The 23,518-nt window shown below is 42.3% G+C and overlaps 1 protein-coding gene across 2 annotated transcripts; it reads left to right on the top strand.

The window, feature by feature from the left end:
- The first annotated feature begins 4,552 nt into the window (after positions 1-4,552).
- Positions 4,553-22,394, top strand: coq7 (coenzyme Q7 homolog, ubiquinone (yeast)). Of its 2 annotated transcripts, none has more exons than XM_080834922.1 (7): positions 4,553-4,825; positions 4,979-5,157; positions 5,246-5,360; positions 5,508-5,647; positions 5,860-5,928; positions 19,481-19,585; positions 19,870-22,394. In XM_080834922.1, exons 1-6 carry the CDS (start codon positions 4,753-4,755, stop codon positions 19,556-19,558), a joined length of 654 nt encoding a protein of 217 aa, XP_080691048.1. In that variant the 5' UTR covers positions 4,553-4,752; the 3' UTR covers positions 19,559-19,585; positions 19,870-22,394. The 2 variants fall into 2 exon arrangements, with proteins under 2 accessions (XP_080691048.1, XP_080691047.1); XM_080834921.1 differs by having other exon boundaries at positions 19,865-22,394.
- Positions 22,395-23,518: the final 1,124 nt, after the last annotated feature.

The following is a 23,518-nucleotide window of genomic DNA, read 5'->3' as shown; positions in this document are numbered from 1 at the left end:
TAATGATCACGGGTTCACAATGCATTGGGGGAAATCGGTCTCACCCCTTCGTTTGAAGTGTGCCCTCGGAAAATCTCCGTTTGGAGGGGTGGAAAGCCCTTCCCCTTCCCCTTCCTTTCTGTCTTAACGTGAATTGGGACAGCCCTACCCCTCCACGTGAACGCGCAAAACGGAGGAGAAGGGGAAAGGCGAAGGGCTAAGGGGTGAAATGGGATTCAGCCTTAGACACATAGGTATCCATCTTTTATGTAAAGACAGGGACTTTTCCAGCAATATATACCAGCACAACCTATATATACAGTATATATACATACATACAGTATTTTTTATCTTTATACGTGAAAAGAATGTTTCAAAAGTAATGTATGAGGTTAACAATATGTAATGTATGTGTAACAATGACTGCAAAGATATTGGTAGGTTATAACAAAATAGAAACTTGGCTGATACTGCTAAAATAAAACAATGGAAGTTACAAGCCATTTAATTTACGTAATTTATGTAAATCTGCTATGAAAAACATCAAAACACTTTATTTAATTGACTTTGTGAGGGCAGGAAACCTTCATTAATGGGCATATTGTGCCCTCATTGTGAATGCTTACGCTCTGCAAAACCACATTAGCATCAACGTCATCTAAAATAAATGCGTATGGTGTATTAGTCACAACGTGGAGAAAGTGAATGCCTGACGAGACGCCTGAGCTGCCCTTCATGGTTTGCATGTACAGTATTTTACACAGTTTGAAGGCCTAAACACTGGGTCCCTTGGTGTGGTAGTTCAAGGCAAGACCTGTCATGTCTCCCTTCCTTGGGCAGACATATTGACTCACATTAGCCGCAGGCTCTTTGCCTGAGCTCCACCACAGCTATGCACCGTCTGACCAGAGCCCTGCAGCGGAGCAGTGTGTATTGTCTCACTTCAACACCGCGGCCTGCCTCACTCACTCTCCAACTCGCCAGTAAAACAGAGGAAAAACAAACCAAACGTATCTCACTCTCAGTAACTCTCTGTCTGTCTGTCTGCCCCTTTCTCTCTCTCTCTCTCTCTCACACACACACAAAGACACACACACACACACACACACACACACATTTCTTACCAGTTACCCTAAATTCTCATCAGAAAGCCTGTAAGAATAAAAAAAAACTAGTAATGACAGGATGTTATGAAGTGAGTTGTTTGATTGAATTAGTTTTGTTCAGGTGATGCTGCAGAGGTCTATTGTTAACTGAGGCACCATTTCCCTAGCCTGGGTGCCATCCGTTTTGTTAGCGCTCCACTGATTGCTGCCTTCTCGCTGAACAAACAGTTGAGCGAGTACAAAGCGGATGGCACCCAGGCTACCATTTCCCCTTATCAGGTAATAGCCATTAAAATGCAGAAAATCAGAAGTGCAGGGCAGTTCTATCCTCAGTGAGTTCATGTTTGCACATATATATATATACACACAGGTTTGATTGGCTTTCAGCTTTCCAGTAGTTTTCAATTATTAAACTTTTGGAACCCTTTCTACCAAGAAAAGTAGTGTATGCTTGTGTGTGTGTGTGGAATGGGTATTCTATGTAAAAAAACTCCAAAAATGTTTCAAAGCAGAGATTGGCGTGTCGCACCAAAGCCTTAAGAGCTCTCAGGACAACTTCAAACTAATCTGTGTTTGAAACCCTTTCAGTCTTCATCCTTTCCTGTAGATGGATTCAGAGGTTTTCCCAAACGCACACCACGGGGATTGGTGTGTCTGAGAGGTCTGTCTGAGACCAAAGCTCCACACCCATGTGAAAACCTAATGCACCTGAACCCCCCAGGCATGTGACGCCCCCCCCTCCCCCCCCCCCCCCCCCCATCCATCACCCCATCCTGCCACCTCCCCACCCTGCCACCTCCCCTCAGTGCCTCCCCATGTTTGCTCACTGCCATCACAGATCCATAGCATTCAGCTCCTGCTACGCCTATGAGGTCTGAGCAGATTTCTTCCACAGGTGTGAAATATGTCTGGTATTTCCTTACACCCGTCCACATCATCGGATGAGCTGGATAACTGGCTCAGAGGCCAACCACAAACCTGTTCCTTACTTCCTGTGCTTGTCCTGTCTTAATATATACTTCATATACCCTCCTTTTGTTGTGACCAGGTCAACTCTCAAGTTAGTTTAGTATTTTTTAGGACAATTTAACAATAAGTTACAATAAAGCACTCATAAAATAGCAATAATTCTATGTAGAGTGCATTCAGAAAGTATTCAGTCCCTTCACATTTTGTTATGTTTCATTTCACCAATTAATTTCGCCCCTTTACACCCCATAATGACAAAGGGAAAACAGGATAAGACATTTTTGCTAATTTATTAAAAAGGAAAAACTGATACATCACATTGACATAAATATTCAGACCCTTTACTTAGTTGAAGCAACAATTACAGCCTTGAGTCTTCTTCTTGGGTATGACAAGCTTTGCACATCTGGGTTTGGGGATTTTCTGCCATTCTTCTCTGCAGATCCTCTCAAGGTCTGTCAGGTTGGATGGGGACCATCGGTGGACAGCCATTTTCAAGTTTCTCCAGAGATTTTAATTGGTTTCAAGTCAGGGCTCTGGCTGGGACACTCAAGGACACACACTGAGTTGTCCCTAAGCCGTTGCCTCTTGGTACTGTTGGAAGGTGAACAATCGGCCCAATCTGAGGTCCTCTGGACCAGGTTTTCCTTCAGGATATCTATGTGCTTTGCTCCATTCAGCTTTTGCCTCAAACCTGACCAGTCACCCAGTCTCTACCGCTGAAAAACACCCCCACAGCATGATGTTGCCACCACCACCTTGCTTCACAGTTGGGATGATACTGGGAAGGTGATGTGCCAGACATAGTTGCTAAAATTGAGGCCAATCAGTTCAATCTTGTTTCTCAGTCTTTTGAGTCTCTTTGTCTTTCGCTAAAGGGCGGCTTAAGTCTGACCACTGCCATGAAGGATCTATAGAGCTCAGCCAGTGACAATCAGGTTATTGGTCACCTCTCATACCAAGGCCCTTCTCCCCTGATTGCTCAGTTTGTCTGGGAGGCCAACTCTAGAGTCCTGGTTGTTCCAAACTGCTTCCATTTAGGAATTTTGTTGGGGGGGGGTACTGAAGATAAGGTATAGCATCCACTTACAGAGGGTACTGAAGATGAGGTATAGTATCCACTTACAGAGGGTACTGAAGATGGGGTATATCATCCACTGTCCAGAGGGTACTGAAGATGAGGTATAGCATCCAGAGGGTACTGAAGATGAGATATAGCAATCAGAGGGTACTGAAGATGAGGTATAGCCCACAGAGGGCACTGAAGATGAGGTCTAGCATCCAGAGGGTACTGAAGATGAGGTATAGCCCACAGAGGGTACTGAAGATGAGGTCTAGCATCCAGAGGGTACTGAAGATGAGGTATAGCATCCAGAGGGTACTGAAGATGAGGTATAGCCCACAGAGGGTACTGAAGATGAGGTATAGCATCCAGAGGGTACTGAAGATAAGGTATAGCATCCAGAGGGTACTGAAGATGAGGTATAGCATCCACTTACAGAGGGTACTGAAGATGAGGTATAGCATCCACTTACAGAGGGTACTGAAGATGAGGTATAGCATCCAGAGGGTACTGAAGATGAGGTATAGCATCCAGAGGGTGCTGAAGATAAGGTATAGCATCCAGAGGGTACTGAAGATGAGCATCCACTCAATCCTACTCATTTGTTGCCTTCCCCAGAGCAGTTCGTTTTACCTCATGGCTTGGTTTTTGCTCTGATATGCAATGTAAGCTGTGAGACAGTCGGGTTTCCAACAATTTAATTGACCATGGGTAGACTCCAATCAAGGGGTAGAAACATCGGATGACCAAGTGAAATGGGAGGCACCTGAGCTGTCATAGCAAAGGGTCTGAATACTTATGTGAATGTGTTATTTCAGTTTTTCCTTTTTAATACAATTGCAAACATTTCTAAAATCCTACTTTTGCTTTGTCATTATGAGGTATTAAGTGTAGACTGATGAGGAAAATTGCATTTGAACGATGTTACCATAAGGCTGAAACATAACAAATTGTAAAAAAAAAAAAAAAGCGAAGGGATCTGTATACACTGAATGCACTGTAGGTACCATTTTCCACCAAATTGCTGATAAATAATTATGAGTAGCCTAGGTGCTGTGGATTTTTTAAAAATGTAGATTTTAAAACTTTTATTTTACTTATATTTACAACAAACTTATATTTGTAGTGGCTTTGTGCAATTTATATTATTGTCAGTGTCTGAGCCAATTATTTTGTTTTCATAATCATAATTATGTCTGATAAGAGCAAAGTCGTTAGTGGGCCTACAAGATAACATCATTTAAGTGACATATGCGATGTCTGCCTATTCAAAACATTTAGCTTGTTTTGTCCTGTGACGCCACCTATGGTTGTGCAAGGAACGTATATTCAACATGACTACATGCAACACGACTCTGCCGGGCATTTTTTGTCCTTTTGTTTTGGTCTAGGGTTAGAGGGTTTTAATACTTTGAATGGGTCGATCTCATAATTATGTTAAGTTACTTCAACAACAGAAACTGTGTTGTGATCATAGACATAGGGTTGTGATAGTCTAGTGACGTCATTCAAGTGCGTCTCGTTGGTGTACATTTTGCATGCCCTGTGCACATCTGCCAAATGTCATGACTGCTGTACCATTACTTTGCTGTCTTTTTTGAGGGCTGTTTGGTGTTTGTGTTAATTTTTGTTAATATGCGTGGGTTCACCTTGGCTGTCATTTTGTTCCGCCCGCTGTGCAAAGGAATAAGTCCTTCCAAATTAACAGGTAACGAAATGTCTTTAGCCAGCTAACGATAGCACCAGTTAATGCTAGTCTGTTTTTATACCCAGAATAGATTTTTCATGTAAACATTATTCTTCTGAAAGTATTTGGTTCCGTCAGTGAGCCAGACTGACCCGTGGTCTTTGCATCAAACAGGACGCTTACCGCGAAATACCAGAGGCTATGCTGTGATTCCGCCTGCTAAGAACAGCAAGGAGAAAGCGTTGCTAGATGCAATGCTGCGGGTTGACCACGCAGGTGAATACGGTGCAAACCGCATATATGCTGGGCAGATGGCGGTGTTAGGAAGAAGTCAATCCGGACCCCTTATTCAGGTATTCGCGTTGTTTTAATAGAAGGCTACCAAACTTGCACCATAACATTAGATTAATCAGAAATGATTTATTACATATCAATTTTCAGCACATGTGGGATCAAGAGAAAGAACATCTTAAAAAATTCAATGAAATCTTGGCTGAGAACCGGGTACGACCAACAGCACTACTACCCTTCTGGAATATCGCTGGATTTATGCTTGGTAATTCACAGGATACAATTAGTACAATGAACATTGCACTGCTGTTTTAACTGGAGAGTATTAAGACAAATTTAAAAAGTCCATTAAAAAAGTCACTGTAATCGTCAACTAGGTATTTTGTAAACATTTCACTCTGTACAACACCAGGGGCTTCCACTGCCCTGCTGGGAAAGGCTGGGGCCATGGCCTGTACTGTGGCCGTGGAGGAGAGCATCTCTGAGCACTATAACAGCCAGATAAGGGTCCTCATGGAGCTGGACCCTGAGAGGTACAGGGAGCTTTTACAGGTATGCGAGAGTCACTGCAGCAGGTGCAGCGCTGGGTAACTAACACAGGAGCCAACCTGAGCCTTTGAATATGACATACCCCCTAAATCTACCCATGGATATTTGTAATATTTCACCCTCATGAGACTTACACATTTTAAATTATATTATACATGGTAAGTAAAATTGTTTAATAATGTATTTACTGAACTACATTGTTTTTTCATAAATAGATAATTTCGCAGTTTCGCGATGAAGAAATGGAACATCACGACACAGGTCTGGACCAAGAGGCAGAATCTGTAAGTTGTATTTTATTTGATGAGTATGTGCATCTACATATGTATGTGTGTTTGTATGGATGTTGCCATGCTATCTTACCATGCTGCAAGACATAAAGATGACACACCAACATAAAAACCCTCTACACCAGTTATTGTGGCATCCAACGCGATTTCGCACGGATCCACTTTGACGAGGGTAGAACGCTGTTCAGAACGCGTGACTTTTCGAGTTTCAGATTTTATTATATAGAACTTAGGGTTTACACAATAAACACGATCACGACCACGGTCAAAAACTGTGTCCTTCTACACCCGCCAACTCATTCAAAAAACCCACTACCTGTTACCTGTAAGTAAAGGTGTCACCAAAAAGGGCGGGGCTTAGACACACAATCCGTGCCCAACATCAAGCACCCTGTGACACGGGCTACACCAAACATCACAACGGAGCCTAGATCGCGATACTAACAGTATTCCAAAATAACAGAAATTACTAAACAATATAAATATCACAAATAAATCATAAGCAGCAGAAATGGCTCCAACATCCCGGCCCCTAATTGTCCATATCATCAAATTGACAATTATACAATAATAAACATGGAGCATTTCGTAATTCTTAAATGTTAGAGTCCATACATTTTACATGATAAAGTCCAATGAAAAATGGTTCATTCTTCTTCGAAAAAATGTTTTCAAAATCCAAAAATAATGTTCTTTTCCTGTAAAGTGCAAAGAAAAGATTAATTAAGTGACAGTGTCAACGTAAGGGTCAGTCAGAGTCAAATCAACTCAGGCCTCCAGGATAAGGCATAGTTTAGTGATGGGCCTCTTCAAGATGTTGCTCTTTGTTTTGACCTTTACTCGTCTGACATCTTACTTCCTGACACTCCTCCTGGAAGCAGCTCCTCACTGCTGCTCCTGCTTCTTGCCTGCTATCGCTTGCTTTTTTTCACATTAATGTTACATTAATGTTACATTAATGCTACTTAGATACTGCCTTACTGCTCTATCCACTATCAAGCTATTTCCTCGGCTTGTACGGTGCCTCCCTGGAACTTAAATTCTTTCCTACACCCCTTCGGAGCGTAGCCTAGCATAGCTTCAGTTAACCTAGCTTAGCTTAGCCACTCAGCCCCATGACACTCGAAGACTCTCCAGACTGTGTAAGCTGTCTCAACTTGAAAAAGAAGATCAAGGAGTTGGAGACTCGGGTTGCTGTCCTGTACCAGATCTATGATGGTGAGCGATTTCTGGATGGGATTGCTGATCAGCCAAACCTTGCCGACAAACCTTGCTCTCACCTGGACTTCTCACTATCTGATGAGCCATGGCCTGCTCTTGGCACAAATCCAAAGAGGCCAAGCACCGCTTCTACCTCCAACGAAAAATGGACTAGCACCCAGGATAAGAAACGAAAAAAGCGAGGCAGAAACTCTTCCCACATCACTTCTCCTCCTGTTGCGCTCAGAAATAGTTTTTCACCACTGGAAACTCTCCAAGGGGAGCAATTCTCCACACCCAAGGCCAAAAGGCACAGGAGTGCTATCCGTGCTGCTAACAAGCATAAAGGGCCCGGATCCCCTACACATCATGATGGTCCTCATCTGCTGCACTCGGGAGTCCCCCATTTCACCCTAAACCCCTCTCAGACTACTCGGGGCGCTACTCGACCACTACCACAAGATCGCCGAAGACTAAGGTATGCTAACACCACTAGCACTAATGCCGAGGCTTCCCACAGGCCATTAGCACTGAGAGGAGCTAACGCTGCTAGCACTAGCCTTGTAGCTAATACTGTTTACCCAAACAACCCAAGAACTGGCCCCATAACTACTGATAAAGCAAGTGTGTGGAATGCAAACACAACGCCACAGATGGCCACTATCTTGGTTGGAGATGCCATGACAGAACATGTCAAACTTGCAAGGACAGAAAATCTTTGCCTTAGCAACACATCAGTCGAGGAACTGTCGTCAGAGATACAAACAATCCTCAAGAATAAACCAAACAATGCAAAGATTATCATCCACACTGGCTCATTTGATATCCTGCACAAAAAAACTGGCAACGTGATACTTCAAGAACATTTCACCCAGCTACTGAACACTCTAAACAAACATCAAGATGTGTCTATCAGTGGACCGATTGCATGTTTTCGCAGAGGAAATGAAATCTTCAGTCGACTACTATCTTTCAACACATGGCTGGCATCTGTCTGTCTTGCACACAACCGGAGATTTATTGACAATTTCAATGTTTTTTGGAATTGTGCAGACCGTTTTCAAGCCGATGGACTCCACCCAAACCGTAGAGGGTCTAGATTACTTACAGCAAGCATCAGCCACGCGCTCTTGACGACCTCAAACAGCCATAATCAAGCCTCACTCCCTATTCCTGCTGTGCCTAAGACTGACACACCCCAAACCTCCTTCCATGGAACAGAACAGAACATTCAAACAGCCTCCTCCAAGGACACGGGCCCTGCACAGACCTCCACCACCCCAAGGAATTCCCCTGGGATAAACCACCTTGTGGGGAAAGCTGTGAAGGCCCATGAACTCAGTAATATGGACTGTCAGCCCGAAAAACAACAATAGGACAGCCACCATGCTATTTCATCAAACATACCGGTCATCATAAACAGCAAATGGCATGGTAAAATGCATGGTTATAAACCCGAAACTCGTCCTAGAAGGTTGAAAACTATCCATGTTCTCCCTATATCTCCCCCAGTTGTACCTGTTAATACCCCACAGATGAAACTGGCCCTTCTAAATGTCAGATCACTAAGTAACAAAACCTTTCTGGTCAACGATCTGATTAAAGAAAACAACTTAGATTGTATCTGTCTAACAGAAACTTGGCTAAACGATGACACGGCAACAGCAACTTTGATAGAAGCGTGTCCGCCTGATTACAGCTTCCACCAAGTTTCTAGGAAATCAAAAAGAGGTGGAGGAGTCGCAGCTATTTTCTCATCTAAACTGTTGTTCAAAATCACTGAGCTAGGTGAATTTACATCAATTGAATATCTTGCTATAGAGCTCAAAACTGAATCAGTACTGTTTGTTATTATATATCGGCCACCCAAGCACTCACCAATATTCATACAAGAATTCTCTGAACTATTATCACTATGTGTCACCAGATATGACAAAATAGTCCTGAATGGAGACCTTAACATCCACATTAATAAAAAAGCAGACCAAAGAACTATTGAGCTTTTAAATCTCCTCACCAGTTTCGATCTAACTCAGCACATAACGGATCCAACACACCAGCACGGAAACACACTAGATCTAGTAATAACAACTGGATTAAACATCAATAATATTTCAATAACTGATCTACCGCTCTCTGACCATCATTGTATACTTTTTGATGTGGAAATCATCTTACCAAAAACCACAAAAGAATTCTTAGTCCATAAAAGACATCTAGACGATGAAGCTACGGAGAGATTTTCTGAGCAGATTGCTCTATATGAGCCAACTAGTCATGACTGCTCTCTAAATGAAATGGTAGAAAACCTAAATGATGCATTATCATCTGTGTTAGACTCTGTAGCCCCACTTAAAACTAAAAAGAAGTTTACAAGTAGGACCTCCCCATGGCTAAAAAATTAAAATGTTAGTGAAATAAAAAGAAAATGTCGCATAGCAGAGAGAAAATGGAGAAAAACAAAGACCACTATCCACCACGGTATCTACAAAGATGCACTAACTACCTATAACAAAACCATCCGTCTAGCAAGGAAAGGTTATTTTTCCTACATTATTACAGAAAATGCCGGAAATTCCAGAGTTCTGTTCTCCACCATTGACCGGCTGCTAAACACTGTCCCTGCCCCCCCACTATCCTCAGCAGCTAAATGCGAAGAGTTTGCTCAGTTCTTCAAGAACAAAATAACATCGATCAGATCTAGTATCACTACTACTGGAGGTGAAATTGACATCAGTAGATCTTGCAACTTAACTATGAGCACGTTCACATGTATCACACTAAGTGAACTCTCTAAAATCATCATCGAATGTAAATCTACAACCTCAGATATTGATCCCATTCCCACTGCATTCTTTAAGCGAGTGTTTGATAGTGTCTCAGGTCCGGTCCTTGACATCATAAACACATCCCTTAGAACTGGCGTTTTCCCAGATGCCTTCAAAACAGCTGTTGTAAGGCCCCTATTAAAGAAACCCAAATTGGATACCAGTACACTAGCAAGCTATAGACCCATATCCAATCTTCCATTTATTAGTAAAGTCCTGGAAAAGATAGTATTAGTCCAAATAAATTCATATCTGGAAGAAAATAACATCTTGGAAGTCTTTCAGTCAGGTTTCAGAAAATATCACAGTACTGAAACCGCTCTCACCAAAATAATTAGCGACCTCAGACAAAACTCTGATGCAAATAAAGTTTCTATCCTTATCCTGTTAGATCTTACTGCAGCATTTGATACCATTGATCATGACATCCTAATCAATAGACTTGAAAATCTTATTGGGTTCTCTGAGTGTGTATTGAACTGGATCAAAACATATATTAGAGGAAGGAAGTTTTATGTCAGTCTAGGAGACCATATGTCCGAGAAACATGAAAGCTGCTACGGGGTTGCACAAGGGAGCTGTTTAGGTCCATTGCTCTTTTCTCTTTATATGTTACCACTCAGTGACATCATCAGAGAACATAGTATAGATTTTCATAGCTATGCGGATGACACACAATTGTATATTTCCGCTGAGCCAAATGATGCAACAGCAATAAACTCCATTACCAACTGTTTATTGGCAATAAACAAATGGATGAACAATAACTTTCTAAAACTCAATGAGGACAAAACTGAAGTCCTACTTATCGGCCCTAAATTAAAAAGAGAGATGCTCACCAAGAATCTAGGAGGTTTATCCCGGTGGATTAAACCTGAGGTGGTTAGTCTTGGTGTCACCCTGGACTCAGATTTGAATTTCAACTCCCACATTAACAAAGTCACCAAAACAGCTTTCTTTCACCTCAGGAACATAGCAAAGGTACGATCATTCTTAAACCAAAATGATGCCGAGAAGCTTATTCATGCTTTCATATCGAGCCGGCTAGACTACTGTAATTCACTTTTTACTGGTCTTCCCAAGAAAACAACTGTAAGACTCCAGCTCATTCAAAATTCTGCAGCTAGACTATTAACCAAAACTAAAAGGAGAGAACACATTAGTCCTGTCCTAGCTACTTTACACTGGCTTCCTGTTACCTTTAGAATTGACTTTAAGGTCCTCCTCCTCACATACAAAGCTCTAAATGGACAAGGACCTAGCTACATTGCTAACTCTCTTACTAACTACACACCAGCTAGAACACTGCGATCATCAGATACAGGTCTGTTACAGGTCACCAGAAGCAGTCATAAGAAGATTGGAGATGCAGCCTTTGTCAACTACGCCCCAAAATTATGGAACACATTACCCGTTAATATTAGGGAAGCAAACACGCTAGACACCTTCAAAAGGCAGCTTAAAACCTATCTTTTTACCAAAGCATTTTATTAATTTTATCTGGCACTTTTTATTTCTCTGTTCTCTTTGAAACTGTTTTAAGGGTTTTATGACTTTTATTACTTTTACTATTTCTCTGTAAAACTGTTTTGAGGGTACCATGGCACTGTCGGAAACCATATTGTGGCTCAATATATCACATATTATTCTCAGAGATATTTCCATAACAAATGTTCTAGTCCCCTAGGTGCAGTCACCTTCCTTAAGCCTGTAAAAGAGAGCTAGTGTCTCTCCCGAAGCCCTGAAGTGCGTTCGGTGGAAGAAGACGAAGAGGCCTCTGAAGGAAGGGTATAGAAGGAAGGGTGGCCTTTGGCCGGGGAAACATAGCTAGGGAAAATATTTAATAGGGTAGGTCGGAATCTATGGAGCAGCACTATGGTTTCGACTGCGCTAAATACCAGGCAGAAGGGTTTTATTACTTTTATTATGATTTTAATATTTTAAGCCTATCGGAACATCAGGTTCTGATACGATGTTGACCAATATTTTATTGCTCCTGCTGCTTGCTCTTATTGATTTTATGTAAAGCACTTTGAATTGCAACTCCTGTACGAAATGTGCTATATAAATAAAGTCTTACTTACTTACTTACTTACATGTCCTCTGCTGTCCGGGATTGTCTCCGTCACTCTCCCCATAGGCCATGAATTGCGTGGTGATGTTTCATCCACAATCAGGACGAGGTCGTCTGGCTTGAGATTCTTTCTGACTACGTTCCACTTCTGTCTTTCCTGCATGAGAGGGAGGTACTCTTTGACAAAGCGTTTCCAGAACAGATCAGCAATGTACTGCACCTGTCTCCATCTCCGTCTGGAATAGCAGTCATCCTTCTGAGACACTCTGGGTGGCAGCAGGGGTTTTCCTTTCAGCAGGAGCAGATGATTGGGTGTGAGTGCCTCTGGATCACGTGCACAATCATAAACTGCAGTGAGAGGTCTATCGTTTAGGATGATTTCTACCTCACACAGAACAGTATGCAGGCTCTCGTCATCCAACATCTGCTGTCTGACGACAGAGTAGAGGACCTTTTTGACAGTACGGATGAGTCTCTCCCATGCGCCTCCATGGTGTGAGCCGAAAGGCGGATTGAAACTCCACTTTGTTCCTCTTGCTGACAAGCGCTGATGGATCGTGTCATTATTCAAAAGAGCAAGTGACTCTCTCAGCTCACGTTCTGCTCCTACAAAGTTGGTGCCATTGTCAGAGAACATTTCTTTGACCTGACCCCTTCTGCACATGAATCTTCGGAGAGCACAGATACAAGAGTCAGTGTCCAAAGAATGTGCCAGCTCTAGATGGACGGCTCTACTGACAAGGCAGGTGAATATGACGCCGTACCTTTTCACCACACTCCGGCCCCTCTTTGCTTCTATTGGGCCAAAGTAATAAACGCCCACGTAGGTGAAGGGATGGTGGTCCGGCTGTGTGCGGCTGAGAGGCTGAGAGGCAAGTCGGACATCTTCTGCACACTAGGGGGAGTGTGCCAACGTCTGCAGAATATGCAGTTTTTCATGATTGTTCTGGAAACACAGCACAAGAGAGTCTCTTCAGCACGTGCAAGATCTTCAACAGACAGATGTTCCTGTGTCTGTACCTTTGGATCTTTTCCAGATACCTCAGACTGTTGGTGAGCAAGTGCTGCAGCCTTTCTCTTTCTGCTCAAATGCATGAGCAGATCCTTGAATTGCAGGAGCCTTGCTGTTGCTCTTTTGAGGCGATCCCATGAAGAGAAGTGCTGTATGAATTCAACGACCGGCTCTCGTGTTTCTGTTTCAGCTGTGCCAAAGACTGCAACAGTCTTTTTGATCTCCGGGTCATCATCAGCAAGAGAGATGGAATTCTCTGGGTATTTTGGCCAGGTTTCCTCTGGCTGTTTCAGAAAGGCTGGACCATGTAGCCATTGTTCAGACTTCAGAAATGTTTCAGCCGTCAGGCCCCGAGAGGCGTCATCCGCCGGGTTGAGGGCACTGCTCACGTATCGCCACTGAGACTTCTCTGACAAATCCCTGATGGTGGATACTCTGTTCGCCACATATGTCTGAAAGCGGATGGTGTCGCTGAAGATGTATTTCATGACAGTGGTGCTGTCAGTCCAGTAGACTGGTGGCTGAAGAGAGTATTCAAGCTCCTTTTCCAGCATTCTGTTAATTCGAACGGCCAGGACTGCGGCTGCTAGTTCCAGTCTGGGAATGGTGATCGGTTTCAGCGGGGCTACTCTGCCTTTGCCCATCACAAAGGCAATGTGAATGAGACCTCTGGTGTTGGTGAGTCTCAAGTAGCTCGCTGTACCATATCCCACCTCACTAGCATCACAGAAATGATGTAGCTGGGCATCAGAAACTTCTCCGAAGTCCTGTGGCCGGTAACATCTTCTGATGTTATGGGTTGTCAACTGGCTCAGACCACTGATCCATGTCTCCCATCTCTTGGCAACGGCGGGCGGAATCTCTGAGTCCCATCCATAGCTTCCTCTGCAGAGTTCTTGCATTATCCTCTCTGCTGGAAGGACTATAGGTGCAAGAAATCCAAGGGGATCGAAAACAGAGTTGGCAACTGAGAGATGTGTAAGGCTGTTGTTTTAGAAAGAGATTAAAGCCAAAGGTGTCTGACGCAACGTTCCACTGCACACCAAGAGCGCGCTCTAATGGCAGCTCACTCTTCTCCAGGTTGACATCTGCAATTTCCTTTAAAGCTCGGTCTTCTTCTGGGATTGAGGCTAGCACCGATCTGCTGTTGCTCACCCACTTAGTTTGTTTAAAGCCTCCTGTTGCATGGCTTGTCGGTCAGAGGTAACAGATTTAAGACAGTCGTTGACATAAAAGTTGTTTCTGATGGTATTTAGAACGTCTCTGTCCACCTGGCCCTCATTATCAATGGCAGTTTTCTTCAAAGCGTAGTTGGCGCAGCTTGGGGAGGAGACAGCGCCAAAAAGATGTACTAGCATTCTGTACTCAACTAGGGGTTGGTCGACATTGCCGTGAGGCCACCATAGGAACCTCAAGAAGTCAGCATCACTTTCAGGGACTCGGACTTGATGAAACATCCCCTCAATATCTGCCATAATGGCCACTGGTTCCTGTCTGAATCTGAGTATGCCGCCCAGGAGTGTGTTTGTAAGATCAGGTCCTTGCAGTAACTGAAGATTGAGTGAGGTGCCCTGAAATGATGCAGCGCAGTCGAATACTACACGGATTTTGTTTTTCTTCTTGTGGTATACTCCATGGTGGGGTATGTACCACACCCTACCATCGCTTCTTGACAGTTGGTCATCTGGTACCTGCTCAGCATGGCCTTTGTCAAACATTGCATTCATGAACTTATTCTAGTCTGAACGAAATGACTCATTCTTCATGAGCTTCTTCCGCAGCGCCATGGCTCTGAGCTCTGCTACAGTCTTGTTGTTTGGCATGGTCAAGTTCTCATCCCGGAAGGGCAGTCGCATCATATAATGGCCATCTTTCTTCACAGTTGACTCATCAGCAATTTTCAAGAATTTCTTGTCTTCAAAAGACAGTTCAGGTTGCTCCTCACAAGCCCTTTCCGGGAAGTCCAGGTTGTACTGCTTGACCAGCAGTTCCTCTAATCTTGCCACAGAGATTCTGTTGGAAGAGACACACGGTCGGCTACGTTCATCAGTTAGTGCACCACCACTCAATGGTCCGTTGATGATCCATCCTAAGTGGGTCTTGACAGCATAAGGCCCGTCTCCTTGGCCGTGAATGATTCTCCAAGGCTCCAGTGCCCATGGGGCATTGGCTCCAATAAGCAGACCTATATCTGCTTTAATGGCTGCAAGTTGAACGTCTTTTAAGTATGGCCACTTCTGCAAGTCTTTCTGTGCAACAATGTTCTCATGGCTCACTGGGATTCTGGATTGCGTGAAAACTTCAGGTAAGTGCATAAAGTCTGTTCCATCAATGCTGCTCACCTCTAATCCATTCACATGGTAAGTATTCACAACCCTTTCTTGTCCCATTGTTCGTAGTAGGATCTCAGTTCTTCTGCCCTCAACATGCAGATCTTCCATCAGCTTCTCTGTGCAGAAGCATGCATTGCTTCCAGGATCGAGGAATGCGTAGGTTTCTATGAATTGGTTGCTTTTCACACTCTTTACCTTCACAGGCACAATGGCAAGCTTACAGTCAGACACACCGGCCCCAGTATGCTTCGTAGCCAATGCAACCGCAACTGAATTACCTCTGGTTTTGGTGATGGTGGATTGCTCCACTTGGCCACTATGGCTAGTGTGGCCCTGATATGCGGAAGGCCTTTGGATTGAGGCTTGTTGTATATGGATATGCAGAATTGTCGGGTGTTTTTTCTGACATGTTTGGCAGGTCAGACGTTTCTTGCATGCGCTGCTTGTGTGACCTTTAATAAGACAAGCAAAGCACATTCCATTTTCTTTTAAGAACTGAACCTTTTCTTTATGTTGCTTTGCTGCAATCTGGTGGCAGGATTCCATGAAGTGGTCTCCTTTGCAGAAGATGCATGGCTTTGTGAACGCCACTCTTGAGAGGTTCTCTGGTTGTCCAGTTCTCTCCTCACTCAGCGGTGCATGAGTTACTGATGGAGTAATTGTGGTAGCGAAACTTTTCCTGCTCACAGTCCTCCTCTGTTCAGGTGTTTTTATGCTTCTAGCAGGTGACTGTTGGAGAGAGCCGAACACTGGGTCTAACAACATTCTCGACTGCCTTTCAACAAATTCCACCACATGATAAAATCTTGCTCTTCTCTGTGTGTCTTCCTGTATGTTCCATGCTTTGACTCTCCATCTTTCCTGTAGCTTAAATGGTAATTTTGACAGGGTCAGCTTTAAGTTGGATGGGGTGTCAAGCTCAGACATCTCCGACAAGTCTCTGGCTACGTTACAACAGCTTCTTAAATACAGGGCATAGCTGTGCAGCTCTTTTCCGTCCTCAGCTCTAATGATATTCCATGCCAGGGCCTTCTCAATGTAGGCATTTGTGAGGCGATACGGATCTCCAAAGTGAGCATTCAGCAGGCGCTTAGCTTCTACGTATCCATAATTTGCATCCATATGTAAACAGCTACGAACAAGCTCTCTTGGCTGACCAGATGTGTATTGCTCCAGGAAATAAAGACGGTCAAGGTCACTGTCTGTCTTTCTTTCCACACAATGTTCAAAAGCCTGAATAAATGGACGGTAGTTTAAAAGATCGCCATTAAAAACAGGTATTTCTCTTATTGGCAGAGAGGCTTGTCTTTGTTGTTGAACGATTAAGGCCGCGTTCACACTAGACTTCTTTTTTTAGAAAAAAGCGCCGCCTTCTGCGCCTTTTTTACATGCAACTCTATGGGAAAAAGCAAAAAGGCGGACGCCTTTTCAGAAAGGCGCCGCCTTTTATAAACTTCTAAAAAAGCGCAACCTCCGACGCCTTTTTGAGTTCAATTTTCTCAACTTTTCAGAAAGGCGCCGGGTGACGTCAAGCGCCTTTTTCACAGCTGACCTATCAGGACAAGAGTAGGTAGTCGCGTACCTTCCCTAGTAACCTTCTATCTTAGTTTAACCGACCAAACGCAGTAGACCATCGGATTTGAACCTAGAAGTTTTTAGTTTAACTTTTTTTTGCTTAGATTTTTAGAAAGTTACCGAGAAATAGACACTGTACAATTTACAAACCACATTATTGTATCTGAAAAATACGTCTAAGAGGATTTGCGAGGTGTCTGAGCTATGATACCTAACTAATGTTAGCATGCTACTAGCCGTTAGCGATTAACTGTGTTTTTGCAAAGCATCTGCCCCAACTTTCTTTTCCCGACATTGACATGTATCTTGTACATAATCCATTCCTATAAACCGGAGATTTCAAGCGTACAGAAACTCTTCTGAGCAGGCAAGAGTGCCAATATTGGCTAACGAGTTGTAGCCAAATTCCTGGGTGACGGGCTAAATAGCTTGCTAGCTTTGATAATACACAGCCATTACTACGACTGTATCAATGTGCTGCGTTTCACTTTACAGGTCAGTCATTCCCTAAATCTTTAGCTATTGTATATTTAGGTTGTCACATTCAACAGCGCAACATATCCCCTAGCGTTTTGAACTTTCTGTGAGTTGTGACCGTATGTTATGACTGTAATGTGTTTGCATCAGACACAAATATGGCGGTGCTTAAAAGACAGTGACGTCACATAATATCCATGAATTCTGAAGCGCTCAAAAGGCGCTGAAGGCTGCGCTTTTTTCTTAAAAAAGAAGTCTAGTGTGAACGCCGCTTAAATTTGCAAGATAATTCTGTGTGTTTAGTGGACTATGTGGCAGTCCAGGTTGCAGATCGAGAGGGGGGGTCACATGTTCATGTTCTATCCGATTACGAATCCTTGCTGGCTGGTCCACATTAACGGTGGTTGAAGTCTGTGCTTGTGCTTGTGTTTGAACCTTTAATCCAGTATTGAGATAAATTGTTTTCGATGCCTCTTCAATCATTCTCTGGAGAGGTGTTTTAGGAACAGCACCCAATCCTGTGAATTCAGCTGGAGATTTCTCCACATAGCTTTCCAAATATGCATTCATTCCGTCACCTGGAATATGTGATGTAAAGTCACTAGTGGATTGAAGGTGAACACTTGAATCGTAACTTTCTAAAACTTTCAATTTGGCATCAGCTGCAGCCATTTTAGTTTGAAGATCGAACATCTCCATCCTGGTTTGGAGTTGTGCTTGCTCAAGTTCGAGAGTGTGCTTTTGCTGCAGCCCTGCTGCACTGGCCGCAAGGGCTGCTTTCTCCGCTGCTGCTTGTGCGCGCATGGATGAGAGAAAGGTGGAGGAGGCCTTTGATCCAATCTTAGACGCACTGTCTCCGGGAGTAATTTCACTTTGCAGAGCGGTTTCTGTTTGTAAATCCAATCGTTGCGGTTCTACTTTAGAATGTGTCCACTCATCCATATGATTTACGTAGCATTCAAACTCATTTCTTTTAGGTTCATACCATTCAGTTTGATCCGTCTCCTTTTCTTCCTCGTACATCAAAGCTTGAACGGATGCGTGCGCCTCCTTAAATCCACTCATTGCACATTTTAACGCAGCAATGCTTTCGCTTATTATTTCAACACTTGAGTGTCCATCGAAAAGAACCTTTGTTTCCTTCATTGATTCGGACAGTTTTTGACTTATATTGTGGCATCCAACGCGATTTCGCACAGATCCACTTTGACGAGGGTAGAACGCGTGACCTTTGAGTTTCAGATTTTATTATATAGAACTTAGGGTTTACACAATAAACACGATCACGACCACGGTCAAAAACTGTGTCCTTCTACACCCGCCAACTCATTAAAAAAAAAACACTACCTGTTACCTGTAAGTAAAGGTGTCACCCAAAAAGGGCGGGGCTTAGACACACAATCCGTGCCCAACATCAAGCACCCTGTGACACGGGCTACACCAAACATCACATCGGAGCCTAGATTGCGATACTAACAGTATTCCAAAATAACAGAAATTACCAAACAATATAAATATCACAAATAAATCATAAGCAGCAGAAATGGCTCCAACACCAGTAGTGGTCAGTTAGCTTTGGGGATAGTCCTGTCATGTATTACATAAAGTAAAACATGGAAAGACGAAAACAACTTTGTATTCACTCTCCATATGGTTGCATCCCCAGTCCGCGAGCCTTGATGCTTTGTGATTTATTTCATGGTACATGCTAACAATGCTAAAAGGTAATGGAAACCTTTATAGTTTTTGGTATGTTTTGATACGTTATATCTGAAGTATATGTTTATAGCCTTGTATTACAAATAAAACAATTTGGTGTGTGTTTTTGCTTATTCAAAGCTCATTCTAAGTCTGAAGTATAAAGCATGTTATAAGAAAAACATTTTGGTGTGTGTTTTTGCTTATTCAAAGTTGGAAACATAATTGTTTAAAATAAATAAATCTTTATAAACCGTGTGAATGCAATGTTCATTAGTCTGGTTATAATGCGGAAAGAGAAACATGATTTCTTTCCTGAATAGTCTTACTTTGTGTTTTTTATTTTCAGTTGCCTGGATACCAAATTTTGAAGACTGCAATTCAAGTTGGCTGTAAAGCAGCCATATATGTTTCAGAGCGCATCTAGGACCACTGTAGGCCCCACATTTCACTGGTAAGCACTGATTCTTTATGTACTATGTTTTCATCATTGTCAGTTTAGTCATTGTCATGTCATTTTGCTATTTCATGGATGTAAAACAAAAACAAGCTCCTAGTTTGAAAAGAAAAAAAGAGAGTATTTGCTTTGTTGCATTGTGTGAAACCTGGAAAGAGTGTGAATCAAAAGACTGGCTATTCCAAATTAATTTTCTTGGGCAGGAATTAATGTTGTTATCTCTGTCAGTTCTTAAAATCCCACCAACGGTCCAACTTACCTTTCTGTTCCCAACAGAGCAGCAGCCTGAGGATCCTTCTAAGTACTGGCATGAGTGCGGGTGTTGGGAATTGGCGCCCTCAGGAGGTGAGAGGGTGTAGGGATGAAAGGTGCTGCTGTGTAAACGTCCAGATCCCGCGCAGCTGATGGATTGAGCTGTGAGCCCCTCACGTCCCTGGAGGCTGGGCCACTCACTTTCAAGTCTGCGCTATTTTTCTCAGGATGAAGTCACACCGTGTTTTTTTTAACTCTGAGGATTACGTGTCAGACCGGACCCTAAAAGTTAGCAAGCAGTGTGTGTGTGTGTGTGTGTGTGTGTGTGTGTGTGTGTGTGTGTGTGTGTGTGAGAGAGAGAGTTTGTGTGCGATTGTGTGTGTTTGCACTTATGTGTTTGAGTGGCTCCAGGTGCCTGAAATAGGCCTGTCAACCCTTAGATGGACAAAACTACTAAAATGAATGAAGAGTCCGATGGAAGGACCACTCAATGAAGTCATAGCAGAGGACTTTCACCCAAAAGATAATTTAAAGCCTCTTGCATAACCAGTCATAACTTGACACCACCTTGGATGCTGAGAACTGACACATTAATTGACTGATGTGTCATTTAATTGAGTGTTACTGTTACAATATATATATATATATATATATATATATACAGTATATATGTTGAAGTGGAATGATATGACTAAATGAAGATGTTTTGAGCCCAGCAAACTAGTGGGCATCACTCCATATAAATAAGTAGTGACTCATTGTCCTCATAAATCACTGGTCCCCCCTTTCACTACTGTTGCAAAACAGTCTATAAATTATGGGGAAAGAGCCAGTCTCTTCGCTTTCACGTTAAGAGGAGCTTAATGATCAAAGTATTATTATTAATGCAAGCCGTTGGTGTGTGGGAATGGCCCAAATTAGATGTGTTTATGTGATAAACTGATTCCTGATTACAAGCTGTTAATTTGTGAGTATGTGCAGTTGCCCTTGGCTCAAAGTCTTCCGTCAGCCTCAAGGAGTTCCAAATAGAATGTTGTTGCTGTGGCTGGTAACTGATACCAACAATAACTTAATGTGGTGACACTTTACTTCAACCCAGTGTCCATAAAGCATTATAAACAGGCATAAAGGGTTCTAAAGTATTCATGATGCTCCATATTGATTGTACGCTTTATAATATAGACTTATGACAATCATATATAGTATCATAATGCTTAAAGTTTAAACCTCTTGTTAATGGCACTGATGACATCTTTGCTTTATGTCAAACTGTTGACAAAGCTGTTAATTTACCACATGCTCTTTTTGAATCCATATCCATATGTGACCCATACATGCTATCATTATAAAAGTTGTGTAGGGTTTATACTTCATCTTAAGACTGTGAGAGTGCACTCATTTATAGTTATACATAGAAATATTGACTTGTGTCAGATACTATGATGCAGTATGATTACTTTATTAACATTTTATGAATGTGTTTATAATACTTTATGGATACTGAGTTTAAGTGAAGTGTCACCCTTAATGTTTCTCTGTCCATTTTTAATATGTTAAGTATTGTGACTTTATCTTCTTCCATTAATCAGTTCACAGTGTCTTTAAGCAGTATCAAAGAGACTACTGCTACAGTTAAGGACATACAACCTTTTTCATCTTTGCTCATGGACAGAAGAAGCAATGGTATACCTTGTGACTTCCAGGATGTGGTCTTCTATAAGGACCCATTAAGCCCTGAGACAGCAGAGAGGCTGTGTGCAGCTATAAATTGACCCAGTGGGTTGCTGTTCCAGATTAATAGTGTTGACAGCTTCATAGCATGATGCAAGCCTTTAAAAAAAGCAACAAGTGTAACAAATGCATTTTTGGCACAGTGTTGGGTGACAAAATTACCATTAAGATGAAACCATGTTTGATGACTCTGTTGCTATGTAGGTGTCCATACCAGCACACCATAAAACTGGGGCTGAACTTGGCTGCTTAATTATGGGTTCTTAGCCTGTTTGTGCGGGCTTATGGTGCGACAAAACAATTAAATACACGGTTACACGCCGTATTTCTTTGTAGATGTTTGCATCATTTTATTTTTTAAACGATTTTTATTATTCTTTTGCAATGACAAAAGATTGGCAGAAAAAGACTTGGCTGTTTTGCCTTGAATTGCCTCTAACAGGAATCTGCTAATTTATCGACCAAGAAATTTGCAACATGAATTTGAAAAACACAGTGAACCAGAAAACGGGATCATCCAGGTTCTGTGAAAAATCACGGCAGTAAATTTCAGGAGTGCTGGGCCGTATAAATCTACACAGGTCATAAAACCTTTCGGATGCAGATCAAATTGTTTCTTGGCAGCAGTTGTGACAACTTTCAGTCCTTCACTTCAGGATATGAAAGCCGGGTTAAGATACATTTTTCACTGACCTATCCTTAGCTGAAAAACTTGCTTCTCAAATGAAACATTTATGAGTCTGTATAGATGAGCTGACAGAATATAACAATGATATTGTGAGAAGGAAGATGTTAAATTGGTATTGATAAATACATGCTCTAATGTTGCTTGTTTTGACTGTTCTGAAAATAGTTTTTTTTTTTAAATCAGTGTTAACCTTATCTATGCATTCAATCTAATAAATTCTATGAAATAATATCAAGGATATTACGGCCTTTTCTGTGGTTGTGTAAAGTTGTTACCAAGTTGTTCCAAGCTCCTTGTTTGTGCGTACCTTAAGGGCTATTAAACATGTTCACAGAGGTTTGCAAGCATTGGTAGCATAGCTGGACCTTAAGCTGTGGCCATCCCCACGTGACTTTGGTAGTTGAGAGACACCCTGCACATGATGTGGATGGCTGACCTCACCTTTACGGGCATCTGAACATGATTTACAGCTCTCCTCACATGGGCAAGACTGACTTCCAACAACTTTTCACTAGCAAACAGTCAAGGTCAGCCTAGTGCAAGGAGGTAGTATTAAATGGGTCTGAAATGTTCAAATCATTACAGTTATTACACATCTCCAAATGAATGGAACTAAAAATTAATTATTAAAAAATTATTAAAACTACAGTTTCTTTTTTTTGGAGGGGGGGGGGTCATGAACTATGTTAGATATACTAACATAAAAATTCCAATCAAAGAGGGGAAGCCAGTGCCACATATCTTGGCAGCTACAGTCTGTGTTCTGTTTAATGGCTAAGCATAAGTATATAGTCTAAAACCCAATCTGTATGTCAAGGTGGTTCACCATACAATCTTTTTGAGAAAACATTCTCTCACTGGTGATTTTCCCCTTTTAAATACCAGCCTGATAAGCTTTTCATCTGCTAGCCATTCATTTACTCAGTCAAGGTTTTCCAGGTTCCTAAGAGTGCAGCTATGGTGTGGGGTTTGCAGTGTAACGAGTCCCAATCAGGCCTGCTTTGCACTCAACTGCCTCAGATGGGCTCTCAAGATCTCTGCATCCATGGCAACGATGCAGGTCTCATCCCAGGAGCAAGGTTGTAAAGTGACACTAGTTATATTTCCTATATGGGCCATTCTACCGAATTCGTGTAATATGCAGTCCCTCAACAATAAAAACTATTTACAAAACAATTAGGTATCTAGGCATAGATATTTAATTAGAACATGTTATGGTCTATATAAACCCAATGCATTACATGAGATAGTGATATGCT

This window comes from Sprattus sprattus, assembly GCF_963457725.1.
Source record: "Sprattus sprattus genome assembly, chromosome: 1".
In the NCBI taxonomy this organism is placed as follows: Eukaryota; Metazoa; Chordata; class Actinopteri; order Clupeiformes; family Clupeidae; genus Sprattus; species Sprattus sprattus.
Note: the sequence above shows the minus strand (reverse complement) of the source record. Positions and strands in the feature narration are given on the sequence as shown.

Excerpts from the sequence above, each read along its gene's own strand:
- coq7 (XM_080834922.1), top strand. The coding sequence starts at position 4,753 with ATGCGTGGGTTCACCTTGGCTGTCATTTTGTTCCGCCCGCTGTGCAAA. Across the intron at positions 5,361-5,507 it reads TATCGCTGGATTTATGCTTG|GGGCTTCCACTGCCCTGCTG; the intron begins GTAATTCACAGG and ends GTACAACACCAG. Across the intron at positions 5,648-5,859 it reads GGTACAGGGAGCTTTTACAG|ATAATTTCGCAGTTTCGCGA; the intron begins GTATGCGAGAGT and ends TTTCATAAATAG.